The sequence below is a fragment of the Bactrocera latifrons genome, unplaced genomic scaffold, assembly GCF_001853355.1.
Source record: "Bactrocera latifrons isolate USDA-ARS-PBARC rearing strain unplaced genomic scaffold, ASM185335v1 scaffold_10, whole genome shotgun sequence".
Lineage (NCBI taxonomy): Eukaryota > Metazoa > Arthropoda > Insecta > Diptera > Tephritidae > Bactrocera > Bactrocera latifrons.
In genome coordinates this window covers 2743627-2766311 of record NW_017534408.1, presented here as the reverse complement: position 1 = coordinate 2766311, position 22685 = coordinate 2743627, and the positions used below count along the sequence as shown (strand labels likewise).

At 35.9% G+C, this 22685-nt stretch overlaps 1 protein-coding gene across 2 annotated transcripts in view; it reads left to right on the top strand.

The window, feature by feature from the left end:
* LOC108965868 overlaps nucleotides 1–22342 on the top strand; it is a 32570-nt gene extending 10228 nt beyond the window's left edge. The window contains exons 1-3 of one of the 2 annotated variants that reach the window (XM_018928541.1): nucleotides 17952–18270; nucleotides 20458–20549; nucleotides 20620–22342. In XM_018928541.1, the coding sequence (XP_018784086.1) occupies nucleotides 20477–20549; nucleotides 20620–22199 (1653 nt within the window). In that variant the 5' untranslated portion in view covers nucleotides 17952–18270; nucleotides 20458–20476 and the 3' untranslated portion in view covers nucleotides 22200–22342. Of the gene's footprint in view, nucleotides 1–17951; nucleotides 18271–20457; nucleotides 20550–20619 lie in introns of those variants that run through there. The other variant, XM_018928548.1, reaches the window with a different exon arrangement.
* Nucleotides 22343–22685: the final 343 nt, after the last annotated feature.

Sequence of the window (22685 nt, the reverse complement as noted above, 5' to 3'; positions counted from 1 at the left end):
TATATACGTGCATGTATAGATAGCAATTAAAATGTAGTAGTTTAATGTCGACTGCTTTTTAGGTTTCAATTTGTCACCAAAGCGATTAGGAAAGTTTCGTGTTAACGTATGTACATACATAAATATGCTTGTGCATATAAATACATGCCCATTGTATACGAAAACGMTTCTGTTTTTTACTTGTAGGCATTAAATTCTATGAAGTGTGTTCGAAAAAGGTTGCTTTTCCYCCTTTTCTTGTCTATTCATTAATAGACCATGGTCGATAATGTTTGGAAAAATCATTGGTAATGCAAATAAAGTGCTTTCACTAAGTTATAGATTTTACATAGCCTAAATAGGATATATTTACTTTACTAYTAAGATTTTACTCAGGGCTTTTCTGTTGGCCAGCAAAGATTTATATGGCATTAATAAACTCATTTGAAGTTACTGTAGGATTGAATTARTGATACAAGTATGGAAATATTGGAAGAAAGAACGTTGGAGAATCATCAAATTATTGTTAAAGATAGGTTTTCAAAGGTTTTCTGTGTGCGACGTTAGTTAGTTTGCTTGAAAAGAATTTCTTTTCGATTAGAATATCCAATATCAGAGCCTATTACAAGGAATTGCTCAGTGTTTATCTGCTTTGCTTGAAACCACACTCTTTTTTCAATTTCTTATAGTTTGAACACACTTCATATTTATGTTCATTGACATGTGTACAGAATGACTTTTATCGTTTGAATAGTAATATATGTATGTGTGAGCAGTTGGAGACATACATATGTACATGCCACAGACTATTGAATTGTTGACTACTTATAAAAGCATATGTATGTGTGCATGTATATTTGTTATTATTATTATTATTCTGATTTCAGATAAATTGAACTGCCTATTTCACGCTATTATTGTTAGCATACCCGTACSCCGTACATATGTGCATTTTGCCCACTTTGGTAAACATATAATTAACTAATTATGATAATAAAAGCATTACTATCATTGTAGACCTTATGCTATCCAAAGCTGAACTTTAAATTAGTATATTTTGTATATTTTGCTGAAAAGTATTATTGCTTTTATGTATCAAAATTCTGAGGACTTTCGAGGCTTTTATGCCCTTTTCATTGCGGTTTTTTTTTATTGGGCTGGTCCCAAAACCTGGTGAGGGATGATTCGCCTTCACTACTTAGCTCGCCTTCAAGCACAAGTTTTTTGGCTATCCCGAGGATACTTGGTCTGAGACCGGAAGTGGTGAGCTGTTTGACCCATTTTAACCTATTTTTGACATAAGGTTATAACACTATCAAAGAAAMATTTTTCCTGAATTTCAATAACATATCTCTCAGATTGACCGATTTTTTCCGCAAAAATTCAGCCATACGCACTGAGATCCACGTATTCGGTATATGCAGGCTTGAACAGATATTCTCCGATTTTGACGAGTTTTAGACTCAAGATGGTATACCAAAAGGACACTATTTGGACGGAGTTTTATCCGAATATTCGTTGGTACTTAAGTTGTGTACTGAAGTTGTACTATATTTAAAGTAAGCGTGGTGGTAGTCCGATTATTTTCCTTTTCACATCGTATCATAGGATATCCAAAATAATGTCATGTACCGAATGATCGAGTAGCTTCCGAGTCCATTGGCCTATTTTGACCTYGACTTCTATAGAGCTTTTTATCTTGTGCTGTTTATTGCTTCTGGCGCTTTTAGTTAATGATTTATCGCTCGTTTAGTGGTTATTATGGAAAGCGTTATGAGGAGTGTAAGCGGGGTTATAATACAATTTCTTCCATTTTTCGATGTCGATGGGGGTTCTTATAATATTTATTGTAAGCGAATTTGGTTGTTATAACTTTAATAGTTGAGGAGATATGTACACTAAACCTATTAGAAGGTCCACGCCCACTTTTTCAAAAATGTATGCCCACAGATGCCCCTTGCTTCCGTGATTCCCTGTTTTGTTTCTTAATTTAGTGTTTAGTTATAATACTTTATACGTTTTGGGTTAATGGCGTTTATGTGGGTGTGGCAGTGGTAACAGTGTCAGTCAGGCGGAATTCAACTCGTTTCATCATGCTGCTAATTTATGTATATAACTCCATATTTATCTCAATTCGGTTTTTATAACAACCGCTAAAATAACAAAATTATTCTATTCTGTGACAGCTTCTTGCAAAAGTATAAATATCACATTTAAACGATTTTTTAACGAATATCGAAATTTGGCTCAATAATCTCGTACAAAAAATTTTTAATTAAATTAAAAAAATTGCTGAGTTATGTGATATACAAGTAGTTTAATATTCGCAGCGATAAACGTTTTTTTAATTCATAATTATCGGCATACATTTAATTATAAACAAAAAAGTCATAGACACTAAATAGCATTATAGAAAACAATTATAAAAAATAAATGTTGCACAATTATGGCAAAAAGGAACTTTWAAAAATTTCAACTTTACTATATTTAGTTAAATCTGCACTATGCAAATATTTTTGCTGGCATACAGTTGATAGGGTTTAAAAGGCGCCACGGCGTATGCGCAACCTCATTCATGCAGTTCGGCGTCGTTGAAAACGAATGACAGTTTCTGTCTGTATGTGCATRCATATACACAGAATACCATTTGAACTAAAAAATTACTCCATAACACGAATGCCTTTTCACTCCTCTCTCTCTCTTCTTGGCCACACTCATAGCGTACATATGTACATACATATGTATGCATGGTTGTGTGAGTCATTGGAGCAATAGACTTTAGCACCATATACATATACCTGTGCCGTAGTGTGAAGTTTTTGCTTGCGAATTCCCACTTGCCGTCCACTTCCCCTCCTCCTCGAGCATTTGCCATGTCCACTACTATCTTGATAAAAGTTGTTTTTGTTGCCATTTGATTATTGTCATTGCAAGTGTTTATTACAAGGCACTATCTTCCATTGCTGTGCTAATGTCCGCGTTTGTTTATTTTCTGTGGYGGACGCGTGCAACTCGTGGTACTGCCGTTCAGTTCGTTTCTTGTATTGACGGTTCAGTCATTTGACCCCTCAGCCGCCCGTGTGACTCGAAATTGCGGTGCTTGTCATGTCATATTGTGTATTATGCTGTGCACAAACAACTACATATTACTCTATCTCTGTCAGTCTGCAATTGTAATGGCTTATTGTTTTTGTTATCTCATTGCTTRGATATGTAAGTACCGTTATGTTGATTTTATAGCGGTCAGTAGTTGCCGATTGGCGGGGCAGTTTATGCATAGTGATTTGCGGTGGTGTGTGTTGTTGTAACTACATTTTTTTTGTAGCAAGAATGGCAGTAAGCTCTTTAGTTTTTGTTGGCTTTCCTCCATGTAGGTTTTATTGATTTAATAATGTGCTGAATTAAGCCTGACTATAATTTAGGTGAAAAATGTTGACCATAATTTGCGAGTTTATTAATTTTTATATTCAACATGTTGCAAGGAGTRTAATAATTTGGTTCACTCAATATTTAAAACTTTTCGAGAGAATTGTAGACATATATAGGAAGCGGATGTATCAGATGGGAGGCATTGGAAAACTGTCTATGTCAATTTTTGTCAATAGATGTCTATGTCAGTTATCCAATTTCTATCATCTGATACATTCGCTTCCTTAAATATTAGATGGTTTCTTCTTAGGGAAAATTATGTTTCATCACGGAAAGACTTTCGCCTGAACAACGTTTAAAAATCGTTCATTTTTATTACGAAAATTCACGTTCTGTAAAGAATGTGTTTCGCACGCTTCGCTCATCTTATGGTCAACACAATCGGCCGATTGAGCGTACTATTCGCAATACCATCACCCATCTTGAGACCGTGCATTCATTATTGGATAATATTCGACCGAATAGACCACTTCCAGCACACAGTGAAAAAAATATAACAGCCGTAGCTAAGAGTGTACCCCAAGGCCATGAAGAATCGATTTGTTGCCGTCCCCAGCAACTCGGACTGACGTATGGAACAACTTGGCGCATTTAACGTCGAGTTCTTAAATTGAAAGCGTAGAAAATTCAGCTTGAAAAAGCACTAAAGCCGCTCGAGCTTCCTAAGCGACATTGCTTCTCTATAAGGGCTTCTGAAAAGTTCTCAAAAGATCCGACGTTTTTGAGCAAATTTTGTTCCGCGATGGGGCCCGTTTCCGGATCAATAGATATGTAAACTAGCAAAATTTCCACTTTTGGTTCAAAGAGCAAACTGAAGAGATTCAAGAACTGCCTCTTTATCTGAAAATAAACGGTTAGGTGTGGTTTGTGGGCCGGTGAAATCGTCTGCACACATTTCTTCAAAAATGATGCCGGCGAGAACGTAACCGTAATTGCTACCGTTATCGCGGCATGATGACCGACTATTTGATGTCTGAAATTGAAGCTCGTAATCTCGGCGACATTTGGTTTCAGCTAGACGGCACCACTTTCCACGCATCGCATCAATGAATAGATTTATTGAGAGTACACTTTAGTAAGCAGATAATTTCACGCTTTGGGTCGGTCGATTGGCGACCAAGACCGTGTGATATCACATCTTTAGACTTTTTTTTTTGGGATATGTAAAGTCTAAAGTCACGCGTCTCGTTCAATGCTAAACGAGTCATCGAAAATTTAACTCAACGGATGGACCATCTGAGACGAAGACGCGGCCAAAATTTGGGAAAAATTTCTGTCGTTTTTTCTTTAAAAAAGTAAGAAACCTCGAAAAGGTTGCCAATCTAATTATTATCATATAAACAGAAGAGATCTTATTTATTAGCAGGTTGTCGAATTATGCTGTCTTCATACAGATATTTTTTATTCCACTGAAATTTGAATACATTTTAGCAACATTCTTGAATTAAATTTTTCATATAACTGTTAACCAAATTTGGAATATGAGCCAATTGTTAGCAACATACGAAAAATCGTTTACTTTGGCTGCACTGGAGCTATAATATTATAATAGAATTCATAGGAGCATTTCTAATAGCATAAAAGGCTATAAAAAGRCGTTATATGCTATAGTGGCCTAATTGAAACAGTATGTTTACAAATTGTAGCGTTGCTTAGGACAATAATCTATACCAAATTTCGTGAAGATATCTTCTCAATAGTTTTCCATGCAAGAACTTAATTGCGATCGATCAGTTTGCATGGCAGCTGTATTATATAGATCTCTCGCATCAGCGATTCTGACAAATGAGCAATTTCTTGGGTAGAGTAGRATGTGAGCCAAATTTCAGATCGATAACTTAAAAACTAAGGGTCTATACAAACGGACAGATAGATGACCGACTCTTAATAAATTTTTAAAATTTTAACTATCCTTTAACAAAACGACGAGTTTCGAAAAAAACATTGGTAAACTCATACAAATCTTACATAAAACGGGGGAAAGCAGATCAGCAAGATAAGTAGAGCTAAAAATATATTAAATTTCTGATTAAAACACGTTTTTAAAAGACCAAAATCTATTAATATTTCACTGAAAATAAATCTTTGATAAACATTTGAGAAGGGTCTGACAATATCCAATCATTGTGATATTTCTAGTTCATGTTTTTTTTTTTTTGTAGTCGAAAATGGCCACCAGAAATGTGGCTTCCATTAAAAGGCCGAAATTTTTCTAAAAAGAAGAAGAAGATGAGTGTTTGTGCAGGAGAATAAAATATGGTGACAAATATACAGGGCTATGGAGTAAAATCACCACAGCCGTACGTGGTAATCAGCTAATATAAGAAGTGGTAATATAAGGAGGAGTCTAAGAACTCTAACCACCATTTCCTATTGAACTATTGTTCCTTCAAAGACAGACAAGGAAGTTGGAGTAACTATATTTCAGCTAATGAACGACAATCTGCTAATATTTTTGCACAAAGCTTATCACTATGAATTGATCAGATGCCTGTAGAACTTAGACAGTGTAATCTGTCCAAGCTACAGGAAAGGATCCCATAAACTTCAAGAAATATAGTGATATTAGTCTAGGAAATTATACCATCAAATAACTGGCTGGATGATTAAAATATCAATACGGCAGTAGAACATTAAATTTTAAATTAGGTGTTGTTGATGTGTGAAAACGTCACTGAGTAATATTATGAAGGCAATTAATTCGATCTAATGTTGGAGCAGCAGGACTATCAATAAATAAGAGACATGAAATACATTCAATAAGAGTTTAGTTGTGGTTTTATGCTACAAGAATTATATAATGTATAAGAATAAACCTAAAAATTGTCGATTTAGCTCGACATCTTTCSAAACAAAAAACCCCGATCGGGTACAATGAAACTCCTACCAACTCGCTTGGGTTTTAGAGCAAATACTGAAGTATTATAAAGTACTCAGAAAAGATGACTTTAAATCAAAGCTAGGTCCACTCTTTTACATCAAAATATCCTGTGAATTTCCTTCGTTTATAGTATAAAACTACATTTTTGAGCCTTTAACCTCCAAGTTAGCCAACTAAGCAGCGGAAATTGTTCTTGTTAGTATACATTTTATTTTCTTAAGTGGCATTTAGTCTAACAGTTGGCTTTGTATTATTAAATAATTAATTTAATAACCATTTRCAGTCGGAATATAATGCCTACGCTTAGGCAATGCTTTATAGGCTGCCAAGCGGCGCATCTACAATTGTAAGGGCGCGTGTATGTATGTGCGCGTTGCAAGACCGCCTCCATAAATTTAAAATTAAGCAACAAAAGTTGCAAAGTAAATATTTGCGTTCAATTAAAACGAAAAAAAGGATCGGAAAAAAGTTCAAGTTYAATCGATGTTTAGTGGAGCAATACCTCGGTTTAGTGGCGTACGCTTTTATGACACTGCGTCYACCACTCCCGTGTGTATGTGGTGGGCAATGGCAGCTATAAATGGATGCATTTTCCCACTGACGTAACAGTCGGAAAATTAGGTGGAATGAAATTGATGTGAAATAAACTTTGACCACCAAAGAGACCAGCGGCGAATTGAAAAATGCCAAAGCATTAAAAATTCACGCCATAAAAGTGGCCAACTACATATGTACATATGTACATACGTACAGACACATATGTGTGCGTTTGTGTGCCTTTGTTCAATTTGTTTTTTCCTGTTAGCCGCTGCCAGGTTTATTGCCGATCGTATATCAAGGCCCTTGTAGAACAATTAATATGACCCTAAGAATTACAAATCACCAACGGCAAGTGCTGGRCATTAATTTGGATTAAGGAATGGCACTTCTAATGAGTTGATGGCCAGTCACAGATGGCATAATTATTTTTTATTGGACGCGCAAAAACGCAAAGCCACAAAAATGTGAAAATGTAAGCGAGAAAATTTGAATATTCGAGTGGAACGAGCATGGAACACCAACTGGGAGTGGGTGGGCTGAGCGCTAAAATTAAATTCAAACGCAATGCGAACAACAATTAAGGCGAGAAATCAAACTAAAAATGCCAAGACATGCGAATAAATTATTTCATAACGCAAGTTTCGTTGAACTTCTTGTCGCTTTCGCCTCCACCGACTTCATGTGCGGGGCGGCAAACGGTGAGCGGCAAGCTRGCAAGGATTGAAGTGTAGTTTCAGGAAAGGAGTGAGTCACAAAAAAAGAAGAAAAGAAACAGAAAAAGAAAGTTGTGAAAGGCCTTGCTTTGTTATTGCCAAGTAGGTCAATTAAATGCGCTAAGCCCCAAAAAATAATGTTTGATTGTAAGGGCCGCAAGTTATTGGTCCTTGAGGCTAGCGACGTTGTTGTGTGCGKCAGCACAGGGGGCTCTTGTGAGTGGAGGGGCGATGTAAGTAACAACKTGAAAAGCAACTTCTATGCAAATTAGTTCGTAAAATGTATGCTAACACATACTTGAAATGTTGCACGTTGCCTTAAGCTGGCAGGAGCTGTTAGAATATAACAACAACAATAAAATCCACGTCACTACTACATCATTTGATAATTTGCATAAACGGTATTACATGTTTGCCGAAGGAAAAAGAGCGTTTAAATAAAAACTGACTCACTTTAGGTTAGGTAGAAAGAAAAAAAAAACCAAAAATATTGAAAAAGAAGTACGATTTGGAATCAGAGAAATTCCMATGAACAAATTTTTATAATACACATTTTTTATTTAAAATTTTGCCTTGGGATTAAATTCAAGAGTTTTTAAATTTATTCTAAAAATGTTTTCGAATTGATAGAAAAGTGGAAAAATTTAAAATTTTAACTTTACATTTSAATTATGAGCATTTGGACTGGTAGCTGGCGCATGAAACGGGTGATGTTTTGCTTCAAGGAGTAAATCCAAGCGGGATTGTCTGCATAGGATTTAGACTTAACATATCTTCACAGGAAAAAGTCTAACGGAGTGAGATCGCACGATCTTGCTGGCCAATCGACCGGGCCAAAACGTGGAATTATCAGCTCACCAAAGTGTTCTTTCAATAAATCYATTGGCTAATGAGATGTGTGTGAAGTGGCGCCGTCTTGTTGAAACCAAATGTCAAGAGCTTCAATTTCAGTTATCAAATAGTCGGTTATCATGGCGCGATAATAGGCGACATTGACGATTTCGTTCTCACCGCCCTAAGTTTTGCAGAAATATGGATCCATGCTTACATTGGCCCACAAACCACACCAAATCAGTATTTTTTCTGGATGAAATGGCAGCTATTGAATCTTTACAAGTTGCTCTTCRTCTCAAATGCKGCAGCATATACCCATCGAGCCAGAAATTGGTCTCATAACTGAAGAAAATTTGGCTCGAACACGTCGAATTTTCATGGTACTTTTCAAGAGTCCATAGAGTGAAGGACTGTCGCTTGGGAATATTGAGCGGCTTCAGTTCTCGACGTAAAATGTGCCAAGTCGTTCTATACGTCAATCCGAGTTGCTGSGAACGGCATCGAATCTACTTTTCACGGTCTTCGTGTAAACTCTCAGCTACGGATATTTTATAGGTCCCGTGCAGCCGAAGTTAACGTCTTCAMTGCTAATTTTTCGTTTAAAAAAATTTAAAATTTTTTCTACTCGCCCAAAAATTTGTGAAAAAACTAAAAGCATATGTGCGAGTACGTTTCAAGTTTAAGATACAGATATGAATATTTTAGTTAGCAAGAAAATTTAGAATCAAAGTCGCCCGTAGAGGCTCTTTTGAGAAAGCTGATTCCAAAGATTAAGTCTATAGCCGCCATTTTCATTAAAATATCAATATATAAAAATTGCTATATAATCAAATACATAAATATTTAATAAAGCCTGCAAGATTACATTTCGACTTCTTTTACTTTATTTCCAAAAAATGGTCAAAGTTTGGTCTTTTTAAGGCTCTAAACTGGCCTAAGCCCTTAAAATGCTGTTTGTATACTAATGCCGCTTTTTTTTACTTACCGGAGAAGATAAAAAATCCTTATTTATTTGCAATTTTTGTGTTGCTTTTCAAACAGTAAACCTTTTCACTAATGCATTCAACAGCAACTCTGTGCACTTAAAATATCTTTTTAAAATCTTCCGTTTTCAAAGAGAAAATTTYGGATTTTATGCAAGCATATTTAATTCATATGATAACAATAACAAAATTAWTCACACACCTTGCACAATAACCGTTATATAGTAGGTATATCAAGAAATTGTTTAAATTTTACCGAATTTTAGCACCGTAACGTCCGTACGCTTTAAGTTGCAAGGCTCGACTAACTCTTAGTATGGTCGACTAGCAGCGACTAACTCTGGTCATAACGGTGTTTTCCAATGTTACCGCACATTCAAGTGTACTGGTGATACGTAACTGGGTAACTGGGTTTATAAGTGTGCGTGTATGTGCTTATAGGTGTGTATGTATATGTTTAAAGATGTGCATGTTTGTGCTTACAGTTGTGCATGTCTGTGTGCATTCGCTTGTCCATGCTTAAGTTGGCCGTATTCGAAGCGCTGACTAACTGACATAGCACGGGAAATTGCTGAAAACAGTAAAATGTGGGCTGCAGGATGTATGCGCCTAAAAGTAGGCTTACAGCAAATTTATCAGCTAACAGTTAGCGCAGTTAGTAAGCTTAAATTCACATTTACACATACACATAGATATGTTCATACATATTTACATATACGGTTGTATGTATATATACATACAAGTATATAATGTTCCTTTGYCTATACAATTCGAAATACTATATGTGCATATATGTGTACATAAAAATAAGTAAATGTATGGTTATTCAATTTGTGTATTTATTATGGTTTTTGTATATTTTCTTTCCACTAGTTCCCGCCGTATCGCTTGCCATTTTGCATTTCATTCTGAGTCAAATTCTTTAGTAGGCGCTCCAAGCTGTTGGAAATCAAATCCTTTGTGTATGCCTCTTYTTCTACACATAAGATTATGTGGCTAAATAATGGCTAGTCATACAGCCCTTACCCCACTTCTTTTGTCAATTGTTGGCTGCATTTTTGTCCAGTGTTATATTTGTGTCGTAAGAATAAATTAAGCTCCCGCTATGCWCCAGCTGGTGTGTTTGTTGGTATGTTTGCGTTAAGGAGCTCAAATATACCATTTTCCTGCCWAAAACAGGTTATTTGAAAATAGTTTAAGTATATAGTTGTTAGAGAGTTTAACTGGCAACGCCTTTAATTTAGCGCTTACTAATTTCGAGTGTTTGCGCCATAAGTGAACAACAGTCTCGTCTCTTAATGAGCTCCCTTAACCATTGTAAATAATTGTAAATCCAGTAAGGCTCACCTGTAATACTTTTTAATGCTTAATTATGAAATTTTAAGCAATTTATGAGGCTCAGTTCGAAGTGGCACCTSTTGGCAAGAGATATTCTGCGTTGGATTTCGACGTTGTTGTTGGTGTTAATGATATCAATACCATCAGCATAAGCCAACAGCATAAGCCAACAGCTATATACTCTTATAGAATATTGCTCTTTCTTTAATCAGCTCTGCGTCTCGAATTATTTTCTCCAGGATTGGGTAGCAACAGTCATTAGATCATCTCTGGGAGTTCCATAGAGAATAACAGAATATCTTTCGACCAAATAGACCACGTCMAGCACGCAGTGAAGAACATATTATATAAGAGCATATATCATGGAGAGTCGATTCTGCGCCGTTCGTATCAACTCGAACTGATGTATTGAACGMCTTGGCACATTTTACGTCCAGATCTTGAATTGAAATAGAGCTTGTGGAAGAACTGAAACCGCTCGAACTTCCCAAGGGACATTGCTTCGATCTGTGAGCTCTTGTTCCAAGTTCTATGAAGATCCGACGTTTTCTAGCCAAATTTTGTTCAGCGATGTAGCCCATTTCTGGCTCAAAGGTTATGTAAACAAGTAAAATTTACGCATTTTGGACAAAGAGAAACCTGAAGAAAGAGCTGCCATTTCATCCAGAAAAACAACGGTKTGATATGGTTTGGGGGCCGATATAATTATCTGTCCATATATCTACAAAAATTATTCCGGTGAGAATGTAACCGTTAATTGCGACCGTTATCGCGCCATGATAACCGACTATTTGATGCCTGAAATTGAAGCTCGTRATCTCGGCGACATTTGGTTTCAACAGGACTTCCCACGCATCGCATCAATCAATGKATTTATTGAGAGAACGTTTCGGTTAGCAGATATTTTAACGTTTTGGGCCGGTCGATTGGCCAAAAAGATCGTTAGAATTTTTCCCTGGGGGGGGGGGGGTATGTAAAGTCTAAAGCCTATTCGGACAATCCCGCTTTGATTTAGGTCTTGGAGTAAAACAGTTACCGAACGAAATGCTTGAACGAGTCGCCGGAAATTGGACTCAACATATCGACCGCMGGAGACACAGCCGCAGCCAAGAAATAATATTCAAAMAATAAATTCCAAAAAATGTTCTTTCGARTGATAACAAACATTTCTCMYTACATTTGAAGTTTCTGTKKTTTTTYTGGTTCGCCCTTTAAAAGTATTTGAGATTATTATCAGAAAATTTTGAAGGTAACCTGGCAAATTGTTTCGYGGACGAGAGTGTATTTGTACGAATTTTTTCACTTACTGTTTTCGGYTTCAATTACTTTGAATGTCGGTGAAGCAAATTTCTTCAAAACGGTTGAACCAATCGACTTGAAATTTTGGTACGACCTTCATAGATATTATTGTCGGCTAATAATCGAAGCAATCAGTTTTTTGATAATAGTTTCGATTCCATTAGGTTAAAAGCATCAATCTGAACTGTMAAAGCGAAGTTGTATAACACAAGGTGCGTTCCAAAGTAAACAGGACTTTTTGAATCTTGCGCCCCCCTGGTGGCGCCATCTATATGTCGTCTGGTGCGTTAGAATCTGCTTTCTTTATCAATTGTCCAGTGAGAATTGCATAATATTTCATTAATTGGAAGTGAAGTTATTGCGTTTCAAATGTCAGTTATGTTTGTGTTATTGGTGCGAAAATGAGCTTCGAGCCAACATTAAATTTTGTTTTCAAATTGGTACAACTTTTACCGAAACATTTCAATTGATAAAAAAGTTAATGTCGATGATTGCCTATCCCTTAGCAGAGCGCACGAGTGGTTTAAAKGTTTTCAAAGTGGTCGTGAGGACATAAATGACGATCAACAATGGTCCAATGAAAATCCGTGATAACCGGAAATTCCATCGAAACTGCGCTTGAATTCATGCGAAAATTCATAGAAATGGAATTAAACATCTCCAAAATATCGATTTATCGCATTTTGACCGAACATTTGGGCTTACTAAAGGTGTATGCCCGGTTTGTTCCGCACAAATTGACTGACGACCAAAAATTGCTCAGAATCCGTCTCATCGATCGACGCTTGTGACCGATTATTTGACCAAAAATAACATTGTAACCATTAACCACTCCCCGTATTCAGCTGATATGGCACTGGGCGACTTCTTCCTTTTCGTAAAAATGCATTTGCCCATGAAAGGAAAGCGTTATGCAGACGTACATAGAGGCCATTCAAAAGGCTTGCACCGGCATACTGGCCAACGAGCAAAGCATAGCCCTTTATCTATATAGTGAGGATTGGTTTCGTTTAAACACCATTTCTTTAACGAACAGTTTATTTAAGTTTCCTATCAGCACTCTCTACTCTTATTTGCTGATGCCTGATTTTAGTTGATTCTTTAACGAATATGAGTATCAAACAAGCACAGCAAAAAACAATACACTGTTAGAAATTTTGATAAGATGTTGGAACTGGCTACTCTTCACTAACAACTGTTTGAAATTTCAGAATTAAATATACCTACGTATACCCTCTAAAGCATTTCAATTCCTCATTTAACATATTTTGCTGCGTTTGCCTTCCTATTTCATGTTAATTCCGATTCAAAAGTCAAGGTAATTTTCCTCTGACATTGAAGTGCYGTTCAACGACTTCAAAACAATTACTTAATCACTTTCCATTTCGAGTTAATCAATTAATCGCCTTGAATCCTCCATTCAATCACATTTACATTGATTGCGGTTTTAAAAGACATGCCAGCAATGTTCGGACGGTTATGGCGGTAGATATGTATGTATACAAAATAGGAGGGCAAAAGTGTATTAGAAAAATATATTGTTGATCATCTTTACTCATTGCTGGTAATCCGTATAAATATTTTTTTTGTCAAAACTTTCCGTTCTTACTTCTGATATCAGCAATATGTAATATAAAATGTAAATTGTAAGAAGCCAGCTGTTTATTTTTAAGGATACTTGTCATGTGATTTGTAAGAAGATAATKTAATTGGGCGCGTAACGAAGTTCAAGCTTAAGCTCCGACGATGTCGGCATGAAAAAGTTACTAGGACTACCTTCTAATTAGTTGAAATATGACCAGTTTCCACACATCATAGTCTATACTAAAACCGCATTTYAATATTTAAATTTTATATACCTACCATACATATAGTCATATATATGGTAGCTACATGTTTGTGTGACTATCGTAGCTAAGTAATTTTTCGCAGAATAATTTAAGAAATCACGCCTTCCTTCAGGCTTATGAATTTTTTATGAGCATTCAAAGGTTTCCCTGCACACTTCCGCTTCCAGTATGTGGCGCTGAAATTTGTGGCAAATTTGTAAGGTTGCCTGGCGAAATAGTGGATACCTAACGGCAGCGATGATGACTTCAACTTAAGRAAATGCCAATGCGAAACAATATATGTGCGTACATATAAAAGCGAAAATAAATACTTATAGGCATAAGTACATACTATATATAAATATTCGGTTCAAGTTCAAGGCACCCGTAATTGCATAATAAGAAGCATACTAGCGCAATTAACCTAAAATTAGGGGTTTTGTTTTGTAATTATATAAAATGTATTTTTAGAAATWTAGGCTTGTTTCAGAAGTTTCCGATTTGTTATAAAAACAGGAAAAMACGTTAACTTCGGCTCCACCGAAGCTTAGATGCCCTTCACAGGTGCATTTCTTTTAGTAACTATGTGTTCAGTTTGTATGGAGGCTATATGCTATAGTAATCCGATCTGAACAATTTCTTCCGATATGACTTTATTTCTATGGACAATAACTCATACCAAATTTTGTGAAGATATATCGTCAAATGAGGAAGTTTCCCATGCAAGCATTTGATTCCGATCATTCAGTTTGTATAGCTGTTATATGCTATAGTCAACCGATCTGAACAATTTCTTTGTATRTTACATTATTATCTTAGAAAATAACCTGTGCCAACTTTTGGGAAGATACATTGTCAAATGTAAAAATTTTCCATACCAGAACTTGATTCCGATCGTTCAGTTTGTATGACAGCTATATGTTTTGTTGGTCCGATATCGGCATATATATTCGTATATATACAGACAGATGGATAGACGGATAGACATACAGACGGGCATGGCTAAATCGACTCAGCYCWACATACTGATAATTTRTATACTATATATACTTTATAGGGTCTMCGATGCTTCYTTCTGGGTGTTACAAACTTCGTGGCAAACTTAATATTCCCTGTTCTGGTTATAATAAATAGTAATTTGAAGACTAATTGTATATTTATATTTTGCTATAGTGTTTCTTCTTTTTTATTTGTACACATTAGCCAACTTAGCAAATATTTTTACAGTGGTTATGAGGCATTCATAATCTGAAAATATTTTGTCCATTTTGAAAAAAACGGGCTGAAATACACTGAAATTCCTCATTACGGATAGTCTCTCTTAACGGGACAAACGTTTTCATTATTATTTGCATACCAAAGCAAATCCAATAACCGGACATGAGACGTTCCAATGGACAAGACACGGACACAATTTTGATGATATTTCGTTAAAATTATCTCTGATTCATTCATTCCTGGCTGACATTGGCTCGCATTTATTAGTTCAATCGAAATATAGTTCTGAATTGCAGCTCCTGACTCTAAGGTTACATTTTAAACACCCGTTTTTGCCACGCCTCCATATATGGACAACATCTTTAGCTGGCCAAAAATACTGCGATGGTGGATGTCCGGTTATGAGGAATTTATATTGTGTATATATCTACATTCGGACGATTATTTCGGTTAAAAWAAACAATAATTATTTTTTCACTCTAATATGTTGGTGAGTTGAAAAGTGCTTTGCGGGGAGTTTTTCTTATTATTTTAATATGAATAAAATCTCTGCCGAAATTCTTCGAATTTTGATTGAAATTTATGGTGATCTAGAAGCATTATGCGAGGCTGACAACAATAAAGAAGAAAACGAAGCATTACTCGCTGAAGATTGTTKCCAAATATGAGAASKGCTTGCAAAATTTTTGGGAGTCACTCAATCAGACATTTGAAGACATTTAAAAGTAGGTACAAAGAAAAACGAAAAATGGATTAATTACGGCAATATCACAGCAGAATAACAGGCATGCGAAAGAAAATCTCTGTATTTGGTGGGATCAGCAGGGAGTGTTGATTTATATGCTTTTAAACCCATTTTGAAACCATTAATGGGGCACGTTACCAAGAACAATTCAACAAATTGAAACGAGCGATGGTCGAAAAACATCTGGAATTTGCGACTATACACGAAGCAATAATATATGTACTACCTGATATTGCAAGATCGTTCAAAAACTATTTGGAAATTGGCAGCTGGGAAGTTTTGCCCCACCCGCCCATTGGCCAAAACCTTTCACCTTCTGGCTACCAACTGTTTCGGACAACGGCACAACGGCCGCATTGGAAAATAGTTCAGTGTTTAAAAAATTGGCTGGATTAATTCCTGACAGCTAAGTCGCCGCAGTCCTCTTTGATGAAATGAATAAATTCCCAGAGGGATGGGGAGTTGTATTACTCCAGATGAATAGATTCAGAATAATACTTTCGTAAATGTATTTCTTAAATAAATGTTCAAATGAAAAAAACCCACAAATATTGTTATATGTATATACAATGTGAATTTTAAAATTTTGCAACGTCCAATTAATATTGTAATTTTTATAATTCCTCGCGTTGCCAACCGTAGTTGTCATAAAATATTAACTGAACCAAACAGTCTAAAAGCTTTATRCTGAGCGTAAAGAGTGTGTCGCTTTAAGAGTAAAATACCACTCAAGCTTTCCTATTTGCCAAGGAAGCTCTTTCGCGTTATTCTTGGGATACCGTGTGACRGAAAGTATATTTTTGCAGTGAAAAATAGCAAACTGAATAGAGGATATATAATTGGTGTTTATTGTTAATGATATTCAGTAAATTATAATAAAATTAAATATTATATATATTATACAATATAATCTACAAATAGAGAAGCAATGTTATTTTTTTTTACTAATAACACATTAAGGTGTTGCATAGGCTTGGGTAAAAAACATTTTTTTTTTCATACAAAAAATTCAATATTTTAAACTTGACTGAGCCCGCGTGTGCAGGATAACTCTATACAGGATCACTTAAAGTGAAAAAATACGTGTTKTAGTTAAAATCTTTACTTAGATCTTGAACGAAGGAAAAAAACTGAAAATTGGATTTTTGGCAGTCATTCTCACAAAAAAAATTAATATTTCTCGAAATTTTTTTTCAAATAGGTGTAATCGAAAAATATGCTTCGTCCAAGTCTCTAACAATTGTATCTCAAAGACATGTGTGAAATATCATTAAGATCGGTTGAGTAGTTCTCGAGAAATCTTGTGAAATCGACTTCAAAAACACAGTTTCGAGAAAAATGCGTTTAAAGAMGGCATACTAAGCCTAGCTAGCCTCGAACGCCAAGTTCCCAAGGCTGTTTCTCCGAAACTATTACTCGGATCAAATTGAAAATTTAGGACAGAGTTCTAAAGGTGTTTTAGAATTTAATAAGACAATAAATGGAAACACGTAAACCCATCCAACCCCTTATTTGGAAGGAAACAATAATTTCCAGGCACAGCTCAATTATGAATTTTTTAAGACAAATTTATCAGTCATTATAATCTTTTAACAGGAGTATAATAGTTTTTTTTTTTTTTGAAGAAAGCATTAATTACAGAATGTTTAAATTTTTAATAGCAACAGATAGTGGGATTGTCTAATTAGAGAAGTTTATTTAATATGAAACGGACTACTTATAAATGCGAATGTTGATCTAAATCAGTTATTTCTTTATTTTAATTCTAAAGTTGACTTGTTATGGGACATCGAACTTCTTTTTATTAACGGTAGAACAAAAGCATTTTGTTCTCTTTCTATACAAAAATATACAATGTTACTTGTATAATTAATATTTTTCGTAACAAAATTAAAATATTACTTTTATATTAATAATTTCTTATACATAAACTAATATTATATATTAATTTTCTAAGGATAATAAAACAGTCCACTGTTGCAATGTTTGTAAAAACTAGTTACGCTGCGTGTCAAACATAAACGCTTGTGCGTWACAACGAAAAGAGCGCAACKTAGAGCCCACACAATTTTGAAGAGAACAAGTGGATGCTTTTGAGCGTGTGAGCATGCGAATTGGTGGTGTTTTTGTTTTCTTGGCTATTACTTCGGTTGCAGACGCAGTCGGTGTGTGAACCAATTTTAACGTAGTGCGATGAAAGCTGAAAACAATCAATGAAAGTGCAAAACAATAACAAAAATATTAAGTGCTTTTGGAAAATGAATTAAAGTTTGAAAAGTTTCCATTGAAGAAGTATAAATTTAAGGMAATAGAAAGGTTTACAATCATTGAAAGAATTGAAATTTGATTCGAGTAGCAGCAACTATTAAGTCCACGCCATATTTCGAAATATTTGTTTTATTTTTTGTTGTTATTGAACGTTACTGAGTTTACCTTGGCAACGCGACGGTTAGTGATAAGCAGCGAATTTGTTTTACCTAAGGTAAATATTTACTTCTGTAAATGATTGTGAACATGTGTAATTCGCAAGTTGATTATTTGATTTTTTTATTGGTGACTTGCTGCTTACACATTTATTTATCTACACGACTGTGCTCAATCGGCAATATAATTATGTCAGATGTTTGTAAATAGAATTGTGTACAACGCAAACTTTTACATTGACTTACATACATACACACACACCTATATAATTTTGCTGCATTCGGTACGATTGACATACAAACACTGAATATATCTCATATTTATGGGCRCTCATTGAAAGCCCTATGAGCTAGACCCCCCAATCCACACATCCACGCTCGCTAGCTGATTTGTTTGTGTGAAAAGCACTTACAAACAGCCGCCGTGTAGCGCCAACTCACGCGGCACATTAAGAGCTTTGTGATCTCTTTTTTATCTTGCTCAGCCGCGCATGTTCTATGGAAGAGAAAAATTGCTGATTGAGCATAGTAAATAAAAAACATATGCTTGCAATTGAAAGTAAATAAATGAAAAGTAGTGCGAGCTTAAACAAATTAGGCCGCAGTGTTTGAAATTACACGAAATACAGTTATTCACTTTGGCGTAAAAAATAATAAATACTCGCTTGTTTGGTGTAAGAGTTACGATTTGAAAATATTTTTTTAAACAATAAAAAAAAAAATATAAACAAGAAAAACCACTGACTTCAGCTGTACCGAGCTATACTTGTAAGATATAGCTTGTATGGTGATCCGATCGCCGCAATATATTCGGATATTGTAGCGTTGTCTTGGATAATAATTCACGTCAAATTTCGTTAGAAAAAGTTTCCACATCAGAACTTATTTGTTCGTTCACTTTATATGGCAGCTATATGCTGGAGTGGTCCGAAGTGAAAGCCCTATTGRTTTCAAAATCATTAAATTTTTTCGATTATAAATGTCGCGTCGCGATAGGGTCTTTAAAATAATTCTTTCCGACTACCACGATGTCACGAAATGTATTATTAATGTCGATGAGTATTGGATATATGCTTACGACCCGGAAACAGATGGTCAATCGGCCGAATATAGTGGCAAATCTGAGCCGAAACCGAAAAAACCACGTCAAGCAAGTCAAAAATTAAGGTTATGTTGACAGTTTTCTTCGATTATCGTGGTGTGGTGCACTTCGAAATCCTTCTGTCCGGCCAAAATCGTTTACGCGAATTTTTAAACTGAAAAAATTTGAAATATAGGCCGTTAACTCTCGGTTTTTGCACTATGATAATGCACCGTCGTACACTTCGCTTGGCATAAGGGTGTKGGGACCAAGGGGATTACTTKGACGGGACGACATRGTGTTTTTCGATAAAATACCTGATCCAGCGACCATTTGTTGGGGATGAATCCCCATCTCTTTTCGAAGCGACCTGCTTGAGGTCGACGACTGGATCAGATCCATAAGAACATCGCTGAACGTCAACTCAAACAAGGGCTTTTTTACCCRGCCGACACGCTCTCATCGGGTCTGCTAGTGTCGATAACGGCGTAGTTGAAGGAACGCTTCTCTACGTAAGCCCTCTTTCTCCTTTCTGCCTCGTCACCTTTTTTTTGCTGGTACCTAAAATTGATGGTTCATTACTGTCCCGCTTAGTCGGTCCCTACTAAGAGACTTGATATTTCGCTCTTTATGAGGATTTTGTAACCTCAGGAGTTCCGAGTGGTTTTCTCAACTATGGSAAAGACAGGGTTTCCATCTACTGTTGAAATGTTGTTGGAGGATTTTTTTAGTTCGTTTGTGGACGGGATAGTGGCCTGCAGAACCCATGCCCCTGCCACAGCCGAAACTCTGCGTGGATTACCTCTTGCGTGGGTACCACATGCAGTAATAGTCCAGATGTTGTTACCTTTAGTCCGCCTTTTCCTCCTACTTCCCGAGACGCTTACTAGAAGCTAATCGGGGTACCTCAACCAACGCTGCTCCTATCATATTGGCAGAGTCTGATAATAAGAAAAAAATATAAAACTGTAAGGCGSAGGGTCTCTCCGTTACAATTAAGAGCTMATACTTASTGAGACTTTCGTAGAGGTGTCTAAGAAACTATTTTTTCAGAGTTTCAAGCGGAAAAGCATAGTATTTTTTTTACATAACTGGTTCTGCGGAAAAATAACACATTCACTAATATTGGCTAAACTAATTTCTTCGATATATTATTTAATTTCAGAAAGTATCGCAAGCCAAACATGATAGATAATAACGTCGCTGAACGAGACAAAACAACTGACAGCTTGGAAGAGCCGGAGAGCAGTAATAATGGTAAAAATGTTAAATTTCAAAAAAAATGTTCATAGCTAAATATTTTTGTCCATTTTTGTTTTTTTTGTAGAAGCACCACAGTGCAGTGAGAGACCCCTACCCCGACTACACAATGAAATACTGATAAACATCTTCTCCTATTTGCCATACACCGACCTGACGCAAGCGCGCCTAGTTTGTCGGCTTTGGATGGAGGCTGTCGCCTACACAAGATTTGCAAAGAAATTCACTTTAAAAATCAAGGAAGATAATGTACAGGATATTTGGCGGCAATTACAAAATACAAATAAAAGTTTCGCAAGCGGCATGATATATAACCATATGGTATATATGGGCATTGATGACGAACAACGTGAGGAATTATCATTTATATTGCGGAAAATTGGTAGACACGTGCGTAGCTTAAAATTGAAAACCCTGTATGGCATTGATGATTTGTATGAGTGCTTTCCGAAATTAGAACGATTAACATTAGAGGATATGTATGTATTTCCCACGCCTTTRCCATTCGATTTGAATGCGTTCGACAGTTTAAAAAGCATACACTTTGTGGACGATTCGGTGCGACAAAGCTCATCGGAAGCTCTACTCGCCATTTGCTTGCGAGCCAAAACTACAGTTAAGCTCGAAGAGTTGAGCATACGTGTCTATGCTGAGCACGCGGAACTCTTTCTGGCTCTGTTACAGGATCATGCGGACACTTTGAAGAGTCTGCATGTGGTTTATTTCGAATCAATAAACGAACCCAATTTGCTGGTACAAAAATGGATGACAACTTTCTGTCGACTTAAGAAGTTGGAGAAAATTAAAATTTACGCCTGCAATACGCAGATTTTTGAGGGTACACTGAAGTGCTTAGAAGGATTACCTTTGCGTTATCTGGAGGTGGATTGCTTGAGGCCAGTAAATCCAAATATCTGCAAATTACTGGAATCGTGTTCCAAACGACTCGAGCACCTCGCATTTTTYAACTTCTATCTGCCGAAAAGCATAACGGGCATGCGCATAGTAAGCGATTGTTGCCGGTACTTGAAAAAGCTCATATTGAGTTATACCCGTCTAGTCGAGGAGGATGAGCTTTGCAATATAGCAAGTAATCTAGTAAATTTGGAGGTGTTAGTATTGCAATACTGTAAGAATGCGGTGACGAATCGTTCATTGGCAGCCATTTTCAAACATCTAACGGGTTTGCGCGAACTAGATTTGAGTGGCAACAATGATTTCGATGTTAATGCATTAAGTGGCAGCGCCGTTAATCCGTTTCCGATTCAACGCCTGCGAAGGTTGGAGAAACTGAATTTGAARTCATGCCAACAACTATCGAATGACGAATTTTTGGCAACACTGAAGTTCCCATTTCTGCGTAGTTTAAGTTTTGGTCATGGCATGTATACCGACGGTGGTATTCAGACTTTGGTCACACAGTGTCCACTGTTGGAGGAACTAATCATTACGTATTGCCCGACTTTGGGTCGTAGCACTCTGTTTTGTATAGCGAAAGCACTGCCACGCCTACGTGTGCTGCATCTCCTGCATTGCGCCCAAGTGGACAAGTCTGTGCGACTGATACTCTATAGTGCATGTCCGCTTTTGGCGGATTTAGAAATCTCCGAAAAGCGCACATTAACGAAGACATATTTTCATCAGTAGTGTGTATTGTTTAAGAATAGACGAAACCAGTGAAGCTTATTTTTTGTTTTGTTCCTTGAAGTATTCGTTTCTAGCTTACGTAAGTGTTTCTATTTTGGTTTCTTCAGAACTGCAATTTTTATGTACAAAATCGCGTAAATGACAAAAAAAAAAAAAAAATTTTATTAAGTACTTATCAGTACACATACATATTTTCGATTTTGAATATGGATTTTCGTATACTATTTTTTTTAATCATATATACTTACATGTGTGTATATTTATTTAATATATGTTCATATTTATAAAAGACGATTGTTCATATTAAAGCCTAGGGAAATAATTTTACATATAATTAATAGTAATGAATTTATTCTCAATACTGTAAAAATAGAATAAAGTTWTAATAAATATAAAATGACACTAATATAATTTGAAATTAATATTTAAAAAAATAAACTGCTTAATTCGAAAATAATTAAGAAATGTGTTTCGCAATTCCAAAAA